The following is a 22,036-nucleotide window of genomic DNA, read 5'->3' as shown; positions in this document are numbered from 1 at the left end:
GAGAGAGAGAGAGAGAGAGAGAGAGAGAGAGAGAGAGAGAGAGAGAGAGAGAGGGAGGAGATTTGACCTTTGACCGTAGGTGAGCTTTTGGGTGCGTGTGAAGGGCATTGTGGAGTCTGACCCTTGTTGAGACTGTACTGTATGCCACAGTTCCATGAGATTAGGCTTTTGATAGGGAGGGGGTCAGCAGAAGACTGTCACGACAGGGCATCTGCCTTCTGAACATGCATGCTAGCTGTTCCATTTTGCTGAAAGCCAAGTGTAAAGTACACTTGCTGTTTGCTGGTGGTTTTACCCCTTGTAATGTTAAGGATGTCCTGAAAAGTTTGAAAAAAGTAGTCTTTGATCATAGAATTCCTAATGGCAGAGGGTGGACTGCTAAGCCAGCACACATATACTTTAGGAAGGAAACCTAACTCAGAATGTTGGGTGAGGAATGGAACTGGAGACTTCAAAAATGACATTTTTGCCAACCTCAGTATAACTCCCTGGAGAATAAGAGAGATACTTGCAATTGAAAGCTCATGATTCTTTTTGGAAACTGTCTTGCTTCTAAGGGGAAGAGACAGAAATCTTAAATAAATAAATAAATAAATATCTTTAAAAAAACTTTTTAAAGATGTGAGCTGTAGCTGTCACGTGATGATAAGTCTGAAAGAAGGTTACATACTTGTTAAGAAAAATAGCAGGAGGCTAGAGAGGTGATGGGCTAGTGGTTAAGAGCGCTGGCTGCTCTTCTAAAGGACCTGGGTTCAATTCCCAGCACCCACATGGCAGCTCACAGCTGGTCCATGACTCCAGTTCCGAGGAATCTGACACTCTCACACAGACATATGTGAAGGCAAAATACCCAATGCATATAAAATTTTAAAAAAATAAGAAAAATAACAAAGATCTTTATGATAACTAGTATAACATGAGAAACATGTTAAGAGTATTCTCTTGAGTTAAGGATAAAACTCTGGTATAGTGATTACCTAACAGGCTATGGAGTCTGAAATAGCTTTATAATAATCTGTTGCTTGGTTAAAATGCTAAAATGATCATTGTCTATTAGATGCTAGTAGGCAGAGGATGTCCTAAGTTACCCTATAGGGCTTTGCTTCCCATAGTCATGATTGTCCAACACTTATTAGTGTAGATTAATAGTATAAAATAATAGGTTTCATTATGACTTTTTTCATATATTCATAAATCTTTTCACATTTGTATTTGGGAGTTATATGGTATAAAGTGATGCAATGACATTTGTGTATAAAGAACAATGAGTCAATAAAACCAGTTCACATCTGACATCTCAGGAACTAACTTTTTTTTTATGACAAGAACCTTCAAATTTTACTTTCTTAGGAATTTTGAAATATCTACTACACATTACCATATTGCATCAATCATGCTATAAAGTAGATCTCAGTTCCTTTTCATAACTGAAACTTCTACCCTAGACCAGTACTTCCCTATTCTCCCTACTCCCTGGCCACTGGCGCCTACTATTCTGCCCACTGTGAGCTTTATTTTTGTATGGAAACATGCAAAGCATAGCGTGTTTGGTACGTGTTGGAGTCAGCAGTGCTACTACTAATACTGATGTCTAGTTGTGTAGCTTGCTTGAATGATTGTGCACAATATTGAAATGATACCAGCAGGAAGAATATCCTCCTAGGTTTTGTTATAGGACTTGCCATGTCTATAGTCAGTTTGTTTAGCACTTTGTGTGTGGGGGTTGTGTGGGACATATGTTTATATGAAATCTTGTGTATGTCTGTGTATGGAGGAGGCCAAAGGTCAACATTGGCTATCTTACTCAGTATTGTTCTTTACCTTATTTTTTGAGACAGGTGAATCTGGAACTTGCTGATTTTGTTAGACTGCCTGGTTGACAAGCCCCAGGATCCTCCTGTTTCTGTTTCCTCACTGCAGGATTACAGGCGTGTGCTGCTACATCCAGACTCCTTTACACGAGTGCTTGGAATCTAGACTCAGGTTCTCATGCTTGTGTGACGAGCACTTTGCAGGCTGAGTCATCCCCTCAGTTTCTGTTCGATACTTTATAAACATTTCCATTTCCATTTTTATGATGTATATTGTTGTTTTGCCTGCGTGTATGTAAGTGTGCCATGTGTGGGCCTGGTGCTGTCAAAGCTAGAAGAGGCCAGTGGATTTCCTGGACCTAGATTTACGGATGGTTGTGAACCACCATGTGGGTGCTGGGAATTGTACCCAGGTTCTTTGGAAGAGCAGCTAGTGCTCTAACCACTGAACCAGCTCTTCAGCCCCTGTTCAGTAGTTTTTTATAAGTGTGTAGTAACTGTCTAGAATAATGCATTTAATTGTGCTATTTTCATATATGCATATAACATACTTTGTATTTTCTAAAAATTGTTCTAAGAAAGTATTGACCAAGGGCCAGTGGAGAAATGAAGGCTTAATGTCATTGTCCCTAAGGTATCTGAAAGAAAAGGTGGGAATTTTGTATGTAAAAGAGTCAAGTTCAATAGTTAGGGGTAGTGAGATTCTGCCACTTGGCTTTGGAGGTGTTCACATTGAATCTGGATGTCCACCTGTCAGGGTTATGGAGGACAGATGCTAACATCTGGTTAGAGATTAGCTGGATTTAATGTCCTTCCGATTTTCTTTTAGCTCCAAATCTGTGAGATGAAAATCTGGCCTTAGAACTTATGAGAGTGTCCCTTTAGCCCACTCAGCAAGACTATTAGAAAAGAGGGTTTACCACTAGAAAGAGGATAGTTTTTAGGTGGATCTGATTGGTTGTTTACAACCCTGATAGTCTTTGTTTGTGATGTGAGGACTTAAGAGTCTCTACCTCTTCTTGCCCTCACAATTCCCTCTCACTAGCCTTTCTTGTACTAATGAGAATTCTTATTGTCTGACGAAGCTGAAATAGGAAATATTTTACTCAGTGGTAGTTAAGTTGAACACTGACTGCTAACAAGAAAAGATTATCAAAGTAACTTAGAGTTTTGTGAAGGAATAGAGTTCTGCCTATGTGAGCAGGGATGCTGGCTTTATCTTTCTTGTGGATTGCCCTTTATTTCACATGTGTGTGTGTGTATCTACCATCTGCCTGCCTGCCTGCCTATCTGTCCGTCCATCCATCCTTCCATCCATCCATCCATCCATCCATCCATCCATCCATCCATCCATCCATCCAACTATTTTATTCATATGACTGCTGTATCTGCATACTAGAAGAGAGCATCAAATCCCATTGTAGATGGTAATGACCCACCATGTGGTTGATGGGATTCGATTTCAGGACTTCAGGAAAAAACAGCTAGTGAGTGCTCTTAACCACTGAGTCATCTCTCCAGCCCATCCTTTATTTAATCTAGCTGAAGGAATTTAGATTTTTAAAACTACTGAAATATCCATACTTAAAAAGTTGCTTTTTAAAAAATATTCTATAAGACAGCCTCAAAAGCTTGGAAAACTTGGTGTGCTTTCTGGTTTAATAATTTTTCAATTTTTTTGAAGATTTGTATTATTAAAATATATTGTGTTACAAGCAGGATTCTGAGCTGTTTTTAGAAAGTGACTAGACTTTGACACAGGTGAAAGCCATGGCTCTATAAGCCCTTTGTGTAGCTTTCCCATGCATAGAAAACATGGGATTGAGAAGCAAGTTAACACACCATGGGGAAACACTGGATCATATCTAGAAAGGGGGACTTTGTGTAGGACATTTGCCTGGTTCTGTCAGAATTCATTATTGTGGAAAGAAAGTAGGAGGTGTGTTCTAGATGAAAAGAGAGGAGGCATAGCAAGAGGAGTCCTTTATAAATTTGATGGGCTCCAGACTCTGCAAATAGATCAGTGTGAATATGGATCCATTCTGTGACTGTCGCATCACAGTATCTATGTTTTCCTAAGTGTGTACAGGATGTGGTGGCTACAGAGAACAATGCCCTTGGTTTTTTTGTTTGTTTGTTTTGTTTTTGAGATGGGTTTCTCAGTACAGCCTTGGCTGTCCTGGAACTTGCTCTGTTGGTCTGCTTGAACTCAGGGAGACCCACCTGTCTGCCCCCCAGTGCTGGCAGTAAAGGCGTGCACCACCACCACCCGCCTGAGTGGCCTTGTTTAAAGAGAGGCATCCTGATGTGCTACTTGAAAAGTGTTGTGTGTAACTTGAATTAATCGGGATAACTTGACACGTATGTGTGCATGTCTGTGAGTATGGTGTAGGGTGCTGTGGAACTGTAATACAGAGAGTTGTGAGCCATCATGTGGGTGCTAGGGATGGAACCCAGCAGATATTCTTTACCCCTGAGCCATTCCTCTAGCTGCAGGGTAACTTTAAAAGCATGTACAGATATACAGAGAAAACAGATATGACAAGTCTTCAATAATTACTGAATCTAAGTGGACAGTAGACAGGACTTTTTGTGTATTTTAATTTTTCCGTAATGTAAGGAGTAAACCATCACTTCTGGAATTTGATATCTTAAGTTTTAGTATGAGAAGTAGGGCTTTTAAAGAACAATGCATGGGTTGAACTAACAGAATTTGGCATTGCTTATTTCTTCCAGAAATAAATTATAGAAACAAATTGTATCTATGTACCTGATTGTATTGTATGATGCTCTTCAATTATAATGTTTTCTCTGTTTCCTGACTGCAAGGGTGAATGTATTGGCTTGGAAATGAACTCAGAAAAAATTTGTGGAGAATATTCACATTAAAATTGTCAATTCTTTGCGGTTTAGTTTGCATAGTAGAAAGAACTCCTCTAAACTGTGTCTCGAGGAAAGTTCACTTATGGAAGTGTTTAGATTTTAAATGCTTTGAAGGCATTCCGAGTCTGTTCATTAGTTTTCTTCTGGTAAAGATTTGGTAGTAAGCTAGAAGTTGTAAAGAACCAAAAACTGACTTTAAAACTTAACCACAAAATTCCTGAAATTATATCTTTATCATCTACCATATGAATTCATTTTATTGCATATATTCTGAAGTTAAAATAATTATCCTGTTCTCTTAGGTGGCTTCTTCTATGAAGTACTGTATATATAGATAGTTATTGTTAGATAATGCAGTAGTACGTGAGGAAAGTGGTGTGGTATTTTAAGGCTTATTATACTAATCTCTAAAGACCTTTGCTTTTTTTATGTTTGTTTTAAAGAAACAAGAGAGAGGTTATCCTGGAGCCATTCTGAGTGACCGTGGCCCAGGAACACAGATTTAGGTTACCTCAGTTTCCATGTTTCAACGTGGAAGCAGTTTTCTAAATTAGTTCTGTTTTGGCAACTAAGCATCATTTGGAAAAATATATGTTAAAATGCCTGACATTTGAGCCAAGACAAATTATTTAATGGTTCTGTTGTCAGTTTAAGTCTACTGAAAATAGTTTAATATGAAATATATAGAACCTGTGTATAGAAACATCTGAGTGAAAATGTTTCTGAAGTTTTCCGGAGAGTCGTGCACACTGTGCGTGGGTGTTCTGCATAATTACGCTGGCCTGTTGAAGTCATGTGTCTTTCCTTCCTCTTCTCTCTTCTCCTGGTTTGCAGAGTATTTGGTTTCCGACACTGGAGGACAGCAGCTCTCAATAAGCGATGCCTTCATCAAAGGTAATTCTACAAACAACTGTACTCGAAATGAAGTCTGTTTCATGATGGTGTGCTTGAGGTTATAGCACGTTGACAGAAAGTGCTGAAAGTATATTTAATTAATATCATAGGAACATAATTTTAAATATGTAGAATGACTTTTGAGTATGTTGGAAGTCAAGGATACAAACTTGGTCTTGATTTGAGAGAGAATCTTTAGTTTAAAAATGATTGTTTAATTTTTTGAGTAGTTTGTATTTTATTCTTTATAGGCAGTGTATAAAAGTGAATATTGATATGCATATTGTCAAGGAGTGCCTCTTTGCCAAAAAGCTCACAAGTGAGCTTATCACTTGAATTTGGTGTTTGCCCTCTACAGTTGGGAAAAGAAGTAGGCAAAGAGAATAAAGCACCAAATCTACTGATGAGTTTCATTGAGACTAAAGAAGAGTAGATGAGTACAGATCTCTCCTACCTTTAACTTAAACTTTGCTTCCATGGAGAAAGACAAAGGGAGAAAAAGACTCCTCCAGTGGTCATCTTAGTTCCTGGGGTTTTAGAAAAAGAGAGAAGGTGGGGCAAGTTGGAATAAGGAGGCCAGTGGCAGCTGATCTGGCTTGATACTCTATCTAAATTTACCTGCTACCATCTAGCTCAATGGAAGTTTACAGACTGGCTGTTCATTATCGGGAAGTGCCAATCTTGTGCCGTGTGTACCATGTTTTATAGAAGCTGGTTTGCTCTAAAAGAGAAAGCACTAGAATTTTGTCTTTTCATTTGTTGTCATAGTATTCAATGATTATTTAATGAGCACGTTTTGTAAAACATTATTTTTTTAACTTTCTGTAATTTATTTTGCCCTTTTAAAAATTACTATTTTTATCTTTTAAAGTCATTTGTAAGAAATGTGTGTCTACATGTGTTTATGTGCATGTGAATGCAGGCACCCACAGAAACCCCGAGGTGTTGGATCCCCTGGAGATTTAGTTACAGATGGTTGCGAGCTGCCTAATGTGGGTGTTAAGAACTCACCTCCAGTCTTGTGGAAGAGCAGTAGGTGCTCTTAATTTCCCAGCTCTGAAAGCAGTGGAGACCAAGCTGGCCTCAAGTTCATGGAGATCTGCCTTTTTTTCCTCCTGAGTTCTAGGATTAAAGACGTGCATGACCACACCCAATCATTTCACTGTACTTCAAAATCTTACATAAAACTATTAGGTTTTATTTAGTATAACTTTTTTAAGTCTTTTTTTTTAAGTCTACTTTGTTAAAATTTTGTTTTAAAGCCTATTTTGTAAAAATACAGTGGAGACTGTGTTGAGAGACTGTACTGTCATCTGGGGCTGGGGTGTCCCTGAGAATTTCTCTCTTGAGAATTCAGTGCACACATGACTCTGTTATTGTCACCATTCAGGTTTCAATTGAATGTGGTTTTCAGTTTATGATTTTATGTGCAAAATCTGCATTCTTTTAACTCTTTAAAACAAACAATGCAAAAATACTATTCTGTTTGTCTTTTTAGAATTGATGTTGATACTCTTGACTGAGAGTCTCTGTTCCTTAGGTCAAGTTACTTTTCATAGCTGTGCTCAGATTTTGGCTGATGCCAGTTGTTTCTGGGTTCCCCTTACCATGCAGGTTCTTGCACATGATACAGAAGCACTATACCTCAAGCTCTGCTTCTGCAATTTAGTGTATTGATGTATGTATTGTTGATACATATTTTATTATATATTTTAATTGTGTGTTGTACAGGTCTTAGCTATTTTATAGCAATAATTTATATCAGTCAACTTAAGACACTTTTATTTTCTAAGTATATGAGTTGATGGTGTAAAACATGACAGTGAAATACTAACTTCTTATTTTGTGTTTAGAATCTTTGTTTAATCGTCGAGTAGAGGAAAAATCCAAAGAACTGCCCTTTACCCCTTTGGGCTGGCATCATAACAACCTGGAGCTCTTGCGGGAGGAGAATGAGGAGAAGCAAGCCATGGAAAGGCTGCTGTAAGGCGCTAGATTTTTATTTTCAGTGGCTTGGACAAATGCATAATTCCTCTTCGTTATAAAGTGGAAAATACTAATAGAAAGTGTATTCTGACTTCTGATGATGTAGCTCATAAAACAGAATCCCAAGCTGATTGTCTCCATTTTAGTTTATGTGTTAGACTCTTCATTGAACAGTTTGAAGGTGCTTTCTTACTTTGAAGATATTCACAGAGTTGTATTACGTGCAGAGTCATGGTGTAGATATATTGAAGGAATGAAACTGGCATGGAAGATCTTATCTGTTAACCATAATTGGAATGTTTCTTTGTAGAGTGCTTCTTGTGTCTTTAGTCCTCACTGCAGACTTGTTTCTGTGACATTTTGTAGCTCAGCTAATCATAACCACATGATGGCACTACTCCAGCAGTTGCTTCACAACGAGTCATTGTCATCGTCTTGGAGGGACATCATTGTGTCCCTAGTCTGCCAGGTTGTTCAGACAGTCCGACCTGATGTTAAGCACCAGGATGATGACATGGATATCCGCCAGTTTGTCCACATCAAGAAGGTGAGCTCTGCTAATGTTTGCCGGTGCTAGGGACTGATGGGGCAGAGCTAATAGTCATTTATCTCTTCATGGCGATGTGAAAGGAACCGTTACCTTGAGGCTGTCTGCTCTGTGCAGTACAAGTAGAGCTCTTGGAAGCTGTTCATGGGAAGTGAGAGAGGTGCGTGGGAAGACTGAGATGGGTGTGTGATGAGGACCAAAATAAATATCATTTCTTCCTTTCTTAATGCTTCTTTTTGGAAAGTCATTTATGGGAAAGTCTGTTCTCATAGACTATTGACACTGTCATGAGGAAAAGCAGTGGGAAGTTGCTTTAGTTAGATAATACTAAGTTCTGAATATATATTTTACTTGTAATAGTTAATGTTAAAAGTACTGCCACAGACACCAGTTTATTTAGTCAATGAGTATTTTAGAGTAGCACATATGATGTTAGAGATTAGAGGGTAGGAGAACAGTCATGGTGAGATAACGTGAGATGATGAGAACTATATTCTGAACCTTTATGCCCTTACTTAGTCGTGTTAATTACGGTAACAGTTCAAGGGTGTAAAGACATAATAGTGGTGATAAAGTCAGAGGGTATATCACTGGTTCTTATTGTTTTCTTGTTTTATTAGATTCCAGGTGGAAAGAAATTTGATTCTGTGGTTGTTAATGGCTTTGTTTGTACCAAGAACATTGCACATAAAAAGGTAATGAGTTTCAGTTCAGCAGTGAAATTCAGCAGACCATGGCTATGTACTAAGCTCATAAGTTGGAATTTCTCAATTATGGAACAAAAGGAGATGTTGAAGGGTACCTAGCCATGTATTTCATAGAGGCAAAAGTTTGGAGATTCCAGGAATATCTCAGAGGGCTGATGATGAATTGGGATTTGAATATGGAAATTCAAAAGACAGAAGAAGGAAGAAGGGAAGAATCAGGTTTCCAGATCAACATTTTGCACCATACTGGTATCATGACTCCCTATTCCCTGCTTCCAGGTAGAGTTTTTCTGAAAGGCTGTATTCCTTTAAATGGTGTAGTTTTCTACAACTGGTCTTCCTGCAGAATTGTCATTAGTTTTTTATGCTTCTCACCCATTATAGCTCTATCTTCAGTTCCAAGGCGTCTTCCCAGCACTAGCACAAAAAAGGAGGTTAGGTTAGATATTGAGTGTTCAGGAATCTCGAAACACAACAGTATAAAATGTTACAGTGTCAGACAATACTAAAAGAAGCAGGCAGGTTTCCTGTGTCCCACCAAGAGTTTCGAACTTCTGAGGGCTTTGGAGTCTCAAAGTACAGTGTATATCAGTATTTTCTGGGCACCTTGCTAAATATATGGGCCCCTAAACTTGAACTGTCTCACTCAGTAGGTTTAAGGGAGTAGGAAAAGGTAGGTAAGTGAAGGGAAGGATAGTATTGCATTGAAAGTAGGCACTATGAATGTCTCAGTGTCATCTGTTGGTTGTCATAATGAAGTAAATTTTTACTGATTTACTTTCTCTGTGTGTTTTGCTTGCATGTTTGTGCACCATGTGTGTGCCTGGTGTCCATGGAGATCAGAAGAGGGCATTGCATCTGCTGCTGCTGGAACTGGAGTAACAGATGGTTGTGAGCTACCATGGGTGCTGGGAATTGTACACCAGCTGCTCTTAACTACTTCAGCGCCCTGATCTTTACATTTTGAGAAACTATATCAGCATTCTCAGACCTTGCTATACTTCCTGACCATCAAGGAAACTTTATAAAACTTGGGATACCTTGGCCTTATCACAGGAGATATTGATTTTATTGCTGGAAAAGTTGAGACAGCTGTTCTAATTTAGGAAAGTAGATAGTTGACCTATAGTCCAGTTTTACTCTTTTCTAAGTATAGACTAATACAGTTGTCTCTGAGTTATTGCAGGTTATGGATTCCAGGGTCTCAAGGGAATGCTGAAATCTGGTGCTCAGGCTCTTTATATAATAAACTATTAAATACTTTCCTATAGACTTGAAATCATCTTTAGATGACTTACCATGGCAACTACAATGTAGGTGTTGTATAAATAGTTGTTATACTAGTGTGTTTAGGTCCTAATAAGTTATAATATTAGAAAAAGATAATTTGTGGATGCTTGGGACACACAGCCCCTCTCCAGTCTTGCAAGATACTTTCTATCCACAGTAAGTCAAATCTAGGATGTGGAAATTACTGGTATAGAAAGCTGGCTTTAAGACATTTAGCCTTTAGAAAATTGTTAATGGTCACTTATAAATAATATGATGTTATTCGATATTATTTCTTAGACATTGTCCCAAAATCACTGGGTGTTTGCATATATAATCTTATAAAACAGTATATTACCCTTTTAAGACAGAATGTCAAACCAAAATAAGTAACGTTTATTGAAGTAAGAGTAAGCATGTTAACTGGGTGGTGGCGGCATATGCCTTTAACTCCCGCACTCAGGAGACAGAAGCAGACAGATTTCTGTGAGTTTGAGGCCAGCCTAGTCCACAAAGTGAGTTTCAGGACAGTTAAGACTACACAGAGAGCCGGGTGGTGGTGGTGCACGCCTTTAATCCCAGCACTCGGGAGGCAGAGACAGGTGGATCTCTGGGAGTTCGAGGCCAGCCTGGTCTACAAGAGCTAGTTCCAGGACAGGAACCAAAAACTACAGAGAAACCCCTGTCTGGGGGGGGGGGGAGGGAAGACTGCACAGAGAAACCCTGTCTTGGAAAACCAGAAGGGGGAAAATGACTAAGCATGTTATGTCTTTTCAGAAGTTGAAGAAAATCCTGTAGGAGAAGTAGAAATATAACCATGAATTATTGGTTTGCCTCACTGATCATATTTAGACATAGTCTTTAATTTTAGAGCCTGAATATAATTTTCCCTGTTGACTGAAGTTTCTGTCCCACCTGGTCCTTCAGTTGTTCAGTCCCAAAGAAAACACACGGAGGTCTACATTAATTATAAACTGATTGGCCTATTAGCTCAGGCTTCTTATTAACTTATAACTTATATTAGCCCATAATTCTTGTCTGTGTTAGCCACATGACGTGGTACCTTTTTTGGTGAGGCAGTCACATCTTGCTTGCTCTGTGTCTGGCTTCCTCTGTGTCTGGGTGACTGTAGACTGCCTCTTCCCAGAATTCTCCTGTTCTCATTACCCCGCCTCAACTTCCTGCCTGGTTGCCTCACCTCTACTTCCTGCCTGGCTACTGACCAATCAACATTTTATTAAACAAGTACAAGAAACAAATCTTTACAGAGTAAAACCATTGTCCCATAGCACCCCAGCTAGTTACTGTTCCTAGAACTGTTGCCAGTTTGGGCTGTGTGAGCTGGGTCAGACTGAAAGCTTGATGGTAGGGCCCAGGCTATTTTGCATGTGGCTTTAGTTGCATGGTTGAGTGTTGGCATGAATTTCTGCTTTTTGAAAATGATTTAATGTGTTTTAACCTCTTTTAGCCTCACATTGCATTACCCAGTTGAGCTTGCCAGTTTATTGTGTTAGAATAATGTTCAAGTGCCATTACATTTTCCCCTTTTCTACTTTTGAAGTTTAGAAAGACTGAAATACACTTCCAACGTTGCTGATCTAGACTGTGTGAAATAGTCTGCATATAGTACTTATCACCACCTAGAGCATGCTGTTTCTTCTTACAGCATGAGAATTAGAAAAGAAAAACATAGTGTATATATGTTTTAGTATATAGTAAATGAAAATATAAGAGTAAAGAGGAATAGATAAGAAAAAGTTGCTTTGAAGAACTTGCTTTGAAAAAATTAAAGTGAATAACCCAAAAGTAATAAATTAGAGTTTGCATTGCTAATTAGTAGGAATATAAGAAATTAAAATTATGATTAAAAGTCTATAAAGTGCAAACCTTTAACAAACTTTTTTTTTTAGATGAATTCTTCTATTAAAAATCCCAAAATCCTTCTGTTGAAGTGTTCCATTGAGTATCTCTATAGAGAAGAAACTAAGTTTACTTGCATTGATCCTATTGTGCTTCAGGTAAGAATTTCTGGAAGAAGTCATTTGATGGGATGAATGCTTACATTTTGTGCTGCTTGTTCCATATAAAATGTTTATTGTACACGGCAGGTTTCTGTTACACTTTAGTAAGTAGCTCACCCAAATCTCCTTCACTCGTTTCTGAAGTTTCAGAGTGATAAAGGAGCATGTGACTGGGAGTGTATGGAAGAAAAAGTGAAAATTGAAGTTTGGATTTATTACTTTTCTCTGCTTTGGCTCTTGCTTTACTGGGACAGTTTCTCTAACTTCTCAAGTCTCTAATGGAACCTCCCATTTGTAATAGACTCCAACTAATACCTATTTGTAGAATTTAAATAGCTTGTATGTAGTTGCAAATAGAACAATATCTCAAGGTGGAGGTTGTGTTGGTTTCTTTCTGTTTCCTAAGTGAAGGGTACCAGAATAGCAGCCCTAAGTTACCTCATCTGGCTATTGTGAAAGGTATTGTTTTCCTGATTTCTTTCTTAGTCAAATTGTCTTGTGTGTATTATGAGGGCTTCTGATTTGTTGAGCTAATCTTTTTTCAAGCTACTTTGATGAAAGTATTTATCAGCTGTAGAAGTTCCCTGGTGGAAATATTAGGGTCACTTTTGTATGCTATCATTATCTGTAAGTAAGTATACTTTGACTTCTTTCTAATTTGACTCCCTTCCAATTTGTATCCCCTTACTGCTCTAGCCTAGACTTCAAATACTACTTTGAGTAGATATGGAGAGAATAGACAACCATGTCTTGTCCCTTTTTAGTGGAATTGCTTTGCGTTTCTCTCCATTTACTTAGTGTTGGCTGTAGGCTTGCTATAGATTGCCTTTATTATGTTCAGGTATGTCCTTTGTCCCCAATCTCTCCAGCACTTTTATCATGAAGATGTGTTGGATTTTGTCAAAGTTCTTTTCTGCATCTATTGAGATAACCATTTATTTTTTTTTCAGTTTGTTTATATGGTGGATTACATTTACTGACTTTTGAATGTTTAATCATTCCTGTATCTCTGGGATGAACCTTGATGGATGATCTTTTTGATGTGTTATTTGATTCGGTTTACAAGTATTTTATTGGGGTTTTTGCATCTATGTTCATAAGGGAATTGGTCTGTAATTCTTTTTCTTTGTTGAGTCTTTATATGGTTTGGTTATTAGGGTAACTGCGGCTCAGTGTTCCTCATGTGTCAATTTTGTGGAATAATTTGAGGAGTATTAGCATTAGTTCTTCTTTGAAAGTCTTGTTGAACTCTTAAAAAAATCATCTGGCCCTGGACATTTTTTGGTTGGGAGGCTTTTATTGACTATTTTTATTTCACTGGAGGTTATAGATCTATTTAAATTGCTTATCTGATTTTGGTTTAACTTTGGTAAGTGGTACCTATCAAGAAAAATTAGCTGTTTCTATAACATTTTCCAATTTGGTAGAATATATATGTCCTTATGATTCCCTGGATTTCATCGGTGTGTGTTATTATGTCCCCCCTTTTATTTCTGATTTTGTTAATTTGGATTTTTAGTTAGTTTGAATAAGGGTCTGTCTATCTTATTGATTTTTCTCAAAGAACCAACTCTTTGTTTCATTGATTCTATTATTCTCTGTTTCTCTCTTATTGATTTCAGGTCTCAGTTTGATTATTTCTTGCCATCTATTCCTCTTGGGTGTTTTTACTTCTTTTTGTTCTAGAGCTTTCAGGTGTGCTGTTAAGTTCTTACTATGAGAGTTCTCCAATTTTTTTGTAGGCTTTAATGCTATGACCTTTACTCTCAGTACCACTTCCATTGTGTCCCATAAATTTGGGTATGCATGTATTTCATTGCATTGGATTCTAGAAAGTCTTTATTTTTTTTAAATTATTATTATTCAATAGGGAGTTGTTCAGTTTTCATGATTTTGTAAGCTTTTTGTTTTTGATATTCAGGCTTAATCTGTGGTGGTCTGCAAAGAATTGTTTCAGTTTTATTGTATCTGTTGAGACTTGCTTTGTGTCTTAAGTATGTGGTCAGTTGTGGAGAAAGTTTCATGAGGTGCAGAGAAAAAGGTATATTCATTTGTGTCTGGGTGAAATGTTCTGTAAATATCTCTTAGTTCTGTTTGGTGTATAATGCCTGTTAGCTCCAGTATTTCTATGTTTAGTTTTTGTCTAGATGGCCATCCATTGGTGAGAGCGGGGTATTGAAGTCACTACCAGTGTATGTATCAGTGTATGTAATTCTTTTTGTTTTGTTTTGACACAGCTCTCCTCTCCCATTAATACTATTGATATAGTTTGTGATCATTCAAAATACGTGTTTTTTAGGAATGTAAATGTCATATACATGGAAACATTTATACTTAGTTCCAGAAATATTTAGGTAAAAAAAATTACTTTTACATTCATAGATAGTCAGATTTTTTTCAAGCATGGTAGAAGTAGTCACTTTGTATTGCATTCTGTAGATAGTAACTAGCAAAACACAGTTGTAGTCCAAGGCAAATGCTTGTTTAAATTCCCTGTATTAGTTAACAAGTCTGTTTCCTGGAGCTCTTGTCTTTAGCTTTCAGCTGTATTCAGTAAAGATGGAAGATCTTAATTAGATTTAGGTAAATCTTTGTAGTTATGGTAGAGTATGACTTTTCAGAGAAGAGCCTGGGAGGAACAAAGGAAACACAGTTACTTGTGCTTATGGAATAGAAGGGATATTGATATTGGGGTCTCTTTGTTGTTGTTGTTGTTGGCTTTGGTGCTGGGTATTAGGTCCAGGGAAGGGCTCTTCTGGACTCCCCAGGCTTACCCCCAGTCTGGGTACATAATCCTTGCTCTTGGGTTTGTCGATTTTATAAATGATATCAGCATATTTTTGTGGGATTAGATCACAGCTATATTGATTATAATATGCTTCCTGGTTGTGGGGTTATCAAAATGTGTAAAATTGTGCCTTGGATTTCATGAACTTTGATACTTGAAATCTGTAGATAATTTAAATTAAAAAGTTGCACTTATTCACAATTACTGCCTTGTTTTTTTTTTTTTGGTTTTTCGAGACAGGGTTTCTCTGTGGCTTTGAAGCCTGTCCTGGAACTAGCTCTGTAGACCAGGCTGGTCTCGAACTCACAGAGATCCGCCTGCCTCTGCCTCCCGAGTGCTGGGATTAAAGGCGTGCGCCACCACCGCCTGGCTACTGCCTTGTTTGAATCTAGTGAACAACCTTGATTTTTTCATTTGGGTTATGTTTTGAGCACATCTGTAGTTAGCAACATGATTTAATCTTGATAACATAAGGCATCTTATTAGTAGTGTTTTCAAACTTTTTTTTAACCTTTAATGTCAGTTGTGTTAAACATTTTACTTTGAAAAGAAAATATCAGCTAATTTAATGTTTTTTTCCTGTCCTTCTCCTGTACATCTCTTCTGACCTTTCTACTACCCCCAAGTGTAAAGTAACCTGGGAAGAGACAAGGGTAGAGAGAGAAAGGGCAAGAGGCAAGGTGCAGGGGAGAGTTAGGTTGTGACTTTGCTCACTCTGTCTCTGCTGGACTTGCTGGTTTGTAATCACCAGGCAGTACTTGGGGCCCACTTCCTGATACTCTCTCTTGGATGAACAAAGACTAGACCTGCTTTTTAGCATGGAGCTTTATGTACAGTTAGGGAAATAGAATTTTATCTGAGAGGAAATTGATCGTGTGTGAATGCACGAGCGCACATGTACATGTAGCACAGAGTTTATTATATAGCCTGGGCTTCCCTGGAACTTTTCATTTGACTTCTGAACACTGAGATTACAGGTATGTCTTAACTTTGCTTGGTTTCAGAAAAAAATAATTCTATTTTATTGAAGTATTACAAACAAAATTATTTCAAATGTCATTGAATTAAATTTTAGTAAGCAGATTGGGAAATAAATTTATATCAGAAAAATACATTTTACTAATAAAGGGAGAATTTGAGAATGCACAATTGCTTATCTTTTTGTTTGTTTGCTTGTTTTGAAATAGTCTTTCTACATATCCTAGGGTTATCTCCAACTTTTATCTTCAGAGTCTGGAGTTATAGGATTGAAAGCATATGCCAGCATGCTAGCCAAAAAATGTCTACTTTCTCTAAGTAAAGCAGAGAAAGACAGAAGAATGCCCTTCATTACAGGGTAGTTTATTTTGGTAAAAATCTCGTATACTGAGGTGGCTGGGAATGGTTGTACAGACTGCTGAAGAAATGCTTTGGGCACGTGGAGAAGAAGTGGTAGACACACTCATTTTCATGGGGAGCAGAAACAGTTAAGGGTTGTATTATATGACCCTGGGCTGTGTACAGTACTCATTTATGTGGGGAGCAGAAACAGTTAAGGCTGTATTATATGACCCTGGGCTGTGTACAGTACTCATTTGCTTTGAAATGAAGCTTTTGTTTACTTTTTAAAAAAAAAATTTTTTTATTGAAAAAATTTCCGCCTCCTCCCCGCCTCCCATTTCCCTACCCCTCCCCCCACTCCTCTCCCCCTTCCTCTCCAGTCCAAAGAGCAGTCAGGGTTCCCTGCCCTGTGGGAAGTCCAAGGTCCTCCCCCTCCATCCAGGTCTAGAAAGGTGAGCATCTAAACAGGCTAGGCTCCCACAAAGCCAGTACATGCAGTAGGATCAAAACCCAGTGCCATTGTCCTTGGCTTCTCATCAGCCCTCATTGTCCGCCATGTTCAGAGAGTCGGGTTTTATCCCATGCTTATTCAGTCCCAGTCCAGCTGGCCTTGGTGAGCTCCCAATAGATGAGCCCCACTGTCACAGTGGGTGGGTGAACCCCTCGCGGTCCTGACTTCCTTGCTCATATTCTCTCTCCTTCTGCTCCAGAGCTCAGTCCAGTGCTCCAATGTGGGTCTCTGTCTCTATCTCCATCCATTGCCAGATGAAGGTTCTATGGTGATATGCAAGATATTCATCAGTATGGCTATAGGATAAGGTCATTTCAGGTTCCCTCTCCTCAGTTGCCCAAGGAACTAGCTGGGGACATCTCCCTGGACACCTGTGAGCCCCTCTAGAGTCAAGTTTCTTGCCAACCCTAAGATGGCTCCCTTAATTAGGATATATACTTCCCTGCTCCCATATCTATCCTTCCTTTATCCCAACCATCCCATTTCCCCCAAGCTCCCCCATCCTCCCCTTCTCACTTTTCTCTCCCCATTTCCCCTTACCCCCATCCCACCCCATCCCCAAGTTCCCAGTTTTTGCCCGGCAATCTTGTCTACTTCCAGTATCCAGGAGGATAACTATATTTTTCTTTGGGTTCACCTTCCTTTTTATTTAGCTTCTCTAGGATCACGAATTATAGGCTCAATGAAATGAAGCTTTTATTGTGGTGAAATTTCTTTTTTTTCTCTCTTTTTTTCCCTTTCTTTTTTTTTTTTTTTAACTTTGAAAATCAAAAAGGGGAGGTTTATTTAATGTAGCCACATTGGGAAAGGGGACAAAGTAATTCAGTGGTTTTGTTTTTGTTTTTGTTTTTGTTTTTTCAGACAGGGTTTCTCTGAGTAACAGCCCTTGCTGCCTCAGACTCTCAGATCCACATGCCTCTGTTTCCCAGGGACTGGGAGTAAAGGTGTGTGCTACCACGCCCGACTGTTGTGGTGGTATTATATTAAGCATTACATTAAGAACTTGAGTTGTATTTGTTTGAAGTAGGGTATGATGTTAGGAAACTGGAGTTAGGAAACAGGTGGAGTAGCATCTGTCTGAGGGTTATTAATTCTGACTCCTAGGAGAGAGACGATTGTACATTACAGATGGAAAAGAAAATTCATAATCACATAAACTTAGAAGTTGCTTTTATTGTAACAGGTGTAGGAATAGGCGTTTTGTTTCTTAAAAGTTTATGCTACTAGGTTCTTAGTGTTTATTATCCATACACATACACACATGTTCACATGTTGATCCACAGGACCCTAAGTGTGTTCAGCATGTACTCTCCCACAGAGCTACATCTTCAGCAAATTATAGATTCAGGGACTGAAAAGCTTTCAAAATAAAATTGATTGGAGGATGAAACATCTCTAAAACTTTTAAGTATAATGACTAGTTTAGAATTATGACTAAAATTCTTTGTTATATTTGAATTTTTTACAGACTTATTTGTGAAGGAAAAATTTTAGATTGAAAATTGATATTAAGTCAGATTATCATGATATTTTAATATGTTTGAATATTGAATTTTACCAGGTTTTGTATTTCTGTTTTATATCTCTTAGGAAAGGGAATTCTTGAAGAATTATGTTCAACGGATAGTTGATGTTCGACCCACATTGGTTCTAGTTGAGAAAACAGTATCTCGGATTGCTCAGGACATGTTACTGGAACATGGCATTACTCTAGTCATTAATGTAAAGTCAGTGAGTGTTTTCTGTATTTATTCACCTAAAAAACCATGGCTTTTAAATTAATATGCATGTATGGTAGGTATGCAGCATTCTTTCTGTTTGATGTACTACTTATGTTGAAAGTGGGACACAGGTGTGGTGCTACTTTATTACTGAGACTGTAGACTCGCACTGGATGCAGGTGTGACTGACTGTGTAGCTGCTTTATTACTGAGACTGTAGACTCGCACTGGATGCAGGTGTGACTGACTGTGTAGCTACTTTATTACTGAGACTGTAGACTCGCACTGGATGCAGGTGTGACTGACTGTGTAGCTGTTCTTTTGGGTCTTTCATCAACCAGTGCTTCACTGGTCCCTCTGCAAAATGGAGGCCACTTTTAAGGAAACGGATTTTTCTGTTTGTTTGCTCATAGTATTTTGTACTAAGACAATGGGTAGCCAAATGCTCTTTAAAAGGTAATAACAAAATAAAGTAAGAATAAAAAAGAAGATAAGGTCCCAGGTTGTACCTCTTGGAGGTCTGGAACTCACTAATCAGTTTGACCTCAGACTTGCACTGGTCCTATGTCTCTGTCTCCCAAGTGCTGGGGCTATACAGGTGTACAACCATACCATGCGCATCTTGTGATGATGTTACAGCGAGCATGGTTTGTTTTTGAGGCCATACATTGGTTATTTAGCAAGCAGATTTGATTTAATACTGAATAAAAAAGTCATAATTATTAAAATTAAGGAAACTGATTGTGAACATTATTTTAATACTTCATGTACTTTTTCAGGTTAAATTTATTAAGAATTTTACTCATAGCTAATTCTGTAATACACTGTTTTTCTGTGTTGTAGCAAGTTTTAGAACGAATCAGTCGAATGACCCAAGGTGATTTAGTGGTGTCCATGGACCAGCTGCTCACTAAACCACACCTGGGCACTTGCCACAAATTTTATATGCAGATATTTCAGTTACCTAATGGTGAGTCATCTTAAACATACATTCACTTAGCTTGGGGAATCTCAAGAAATGAATCAACTCCTAGTTAAATATAGTATTGTTTACTCAGGAAGTATTAATATCTGTTAGCATTGGTAGAGAGAGAATGATTCAGTGTGGTCTTATTCCTGTAAGGATTTTCTTTTTTGTTGGTAATAAATTCTGTCTGGTTCTCTGGATTTTCACCTACGTCTCTTAATTTTGTTTATTTGTAGAACAAACCAAAACACTGATGTTTTTTGAAGGCTGTCCACAGCACCTAGGATGTACAATCAAGCTAAGAGGAGGCTCCGATTATGAGCTGGCTCGAGTTAAAGAGATCCTAATATTTATGATCTGTGTAGCTTATCATTCTCAACTAGAAATCTCCTTTCTCATGGATGAGTTTGCTATGCCTCCAACTTTAATGCAAAGCCCTTCATTCCATTCTCTGTCTGAGGGCCGAGGGGAAGAAGGAGGGCCTCAGGAGCAGTACAGTGGCAGCTCCCTTCCCCAGGACTCAGAGTGCCCTCCTGACTCCCTGTCTTCTGATGATAGCACTTTGTTGGAATCAAGGATTATGCTTGAGAAGGGTGAGCAGGACAGTAAAAGTGTTGCCCAGGCGGTTGCCTCTGTGAAACATCAAGATTACTCTGCACCCACTTGCCCAGCAGGTATTCCCTGTGCTCTCTTTGCATTGGTACCTGAATCCTTGTTGCCTCTCCATATGGATCAACAGGATGCTATAGGACATGAAGAGCCGGAGACATCGCAGCAAACAGATGAACACCAGGATCCCAAAAGCCAGATAAGAGCCTTTAGAGACCCCCTACAGGATGACACCGGGATGTACATTACTGAGGAAGTCATCTCCTCTGAAGATAAACGAAAGACTTACTCTTTGACATTTAAACAAGAATTAAAAGACGTGATCCTCTGTATCTCTCCAGTTATTACATTCCGGGAACCTTTCCTTTTAACTGAAAAGGGGATGAGGTGCTCAACTCGAGATTATTTTCCAGAGCAGATTTACTGGTCTCCTCTCCTCAACAAGGAGGTGAAGGAAATGGCGCTCAGGAGGAAGAAACAGCTGCTCAGGGATCTCTCTGGACTTCAAGGCATGAATGGCAGTGTTCAGGCCAAGTCTATTCAAGTCTTACCTTCACATGAGCTAGTGAGCACCAGGATCGCTGAGCATCTCGGTGATAGCCAGAGCTTGGGCAGAATGCTGGCTGATTATCGAGCTAGAGGAGGAAGAATTCAGTCAAAACATTTGGACCCTTTTGTCCATTCAAAAGATGCATCATGTACTTCAGGATGCAAATCGGGAAACAAAACTGAGAGTGATGAAGAGAAGGGGTTGGTTCCAAGTGATGCCTTATGGGCGACAAAGGTAAGATGCAAGATTAAAAAAATCACTATGACAGATTGTATAGGTTTGTTAAATGTTTACTCTTCTGCTTATTTTTCTTCTTGAGTTGGATGGCATTTATGTATAAAGTATAAAAGTGGATTCATAAGGGAACAAAACTGGGATTTTGGATTTTAATATGCGCTTGTAGTAAAGTAGGAAGGACCTCAGTTAAGGGAAAGTGGGCAGTTGCTTGAAGTTTATATCTGTATTGCTTATATGTGGTGTGATGTAGCTCTTGACTTTTTTCAGTGTTTTAAGATAGGTCTTTAGTTTCAGTTTTTGTTGTTGTTGCTATGGTCAAATACCTGGAAAAAAAGGCAACATATGGAAGAGTTTAGTTAGCTTGTAATTCTAGGTTACAGTCCATTATAAGGGGAAGTCAAGGCAGCAAGAAGAAGCAATTTATGATACCACAGTCAAGAACAAAGAGAAATAAATGCATATATGCTGCTTGCTTGTTTGTGTTCAGTTCTATTCTCCATTCCTAATAGTTCCGGATCTTTTGCTAGGGAATGGTGCCACCTACGGTGGACTGGGTCTCCCCACATTTTAACCTAAGACAGTCACTCAGATGTCCCCATATTCCAACCCAGTATATATAATCCTTCCTTGAGACTCTTCTTCCTAGTTGATTTTAAATTGTATCAAGATGGCAACTAAGCTAACCTTCACAGGTCTCATTATGTGGTCCTGGTTGACTCTAAGTTCACAATCGTCTTGCCTGTACCACTCTGTGCTAGGATTATACCTCTGTACCACCACAACTAGCTCTATTGTTTGATTATAGTCTTATGAGAGATGGAAATTTGTTATTGAAAATGGACCTGTTTTAAGAAAGTTATTTAAGAGTAAAAAGTTTATATTGTCATTTAACTTTGACAGTGATCTTTTTTGTTTAATTAGAAATGAAAGATATTTAAAGAAGATTTACTTGTGGATAGATACATTACTAGTAGTGAAACTAATAAAAAGACATCTAGTTTCACTGATAGTCAAGGAAGTGCTAAATGTTTTTTGAGACTCATGAAAAGAACTGTGGTTAGTGAGAGTCAAGAAGTTTTGAATGCTTTGTCTAAGTGTACAAATGTCTAAAAGTGATAAGGAGGTTTCTCTCACTATACGTGTGTCTATACATCCCTGTTGAAATGTACAGAAAGTGATAATGAGGTTTCTCTCACTATACGTGTGTCTATACAT

At 38.4% G+C, this 22,036-nt stretch overlaps 1 protein-coding gene across 6 annotated transcripts in view; it reads left to right on the top strand.

Annotated features, from left to right (window-relative positions):
• Window positions 1–22,036, top strand: part of Pikfyve (phosphoinositide kinase, FYVE-type zinc finger containing) — an 85,600-nt gene that overhangs the window by 32,030 nt on the left and 31,534 nt on the right. For all 6 annotated transcript variants that reach the window (XM_026786146.1, XM_005361458.3, XM_026786149.1 and 3 more), the window contains 8 exons: window positions 5,529–5,588; window positions 7,442–7,571; window positions 7,941–8,121; window positions 8,742–8,816; window positions 12,008–12,115; window positions 18,328–18,468; window positions 19,302–19,428; window positions 19,662–20,818. In XM_026786146.1, the coding sequence (XP_026641947.1) occupies window positions 5,529–5,588; window positions 7,442–7,571; window positions 7,941–8,121; window positions 8,742–8,816; window positions 12,008–12,115; window positions 18,328–18,468; window positions 19,302–19,428; window positions 19,662–20,818 (1,979 nt within the window). The remainder of the gene's footprint in view (window positions 1–5,528; window positions 5,589–7,441; window positions 7,572–7,940; window positions 8,122–8,741; window positions 8,817–12,007; window positions 12,116–18,327; window positions 18,469–19,301; window positions 19,429–19,661; window positions 20,819–22,036) is intronic.

This window comes from Microtus ochrogaster, linkage group LG4 (genome assembly GCF_000317375.1).
Source record: "Microtus ochrogaster isolate Prairie Vole_2 linkage group LG4, MicOch1.0, whole genome shotgun sequence".
Classification (NCBI taxonomy): Eukaryota; Metazoa; Chordata; class Mammalia; order Rodentia; family Cricetidae; genus Microtus; species Microtus ochrogaster.
Note: the sequence above shows the minus strand (reverse complement) of the source record. Positions and strands in the feature narration are given on the sequence as shown.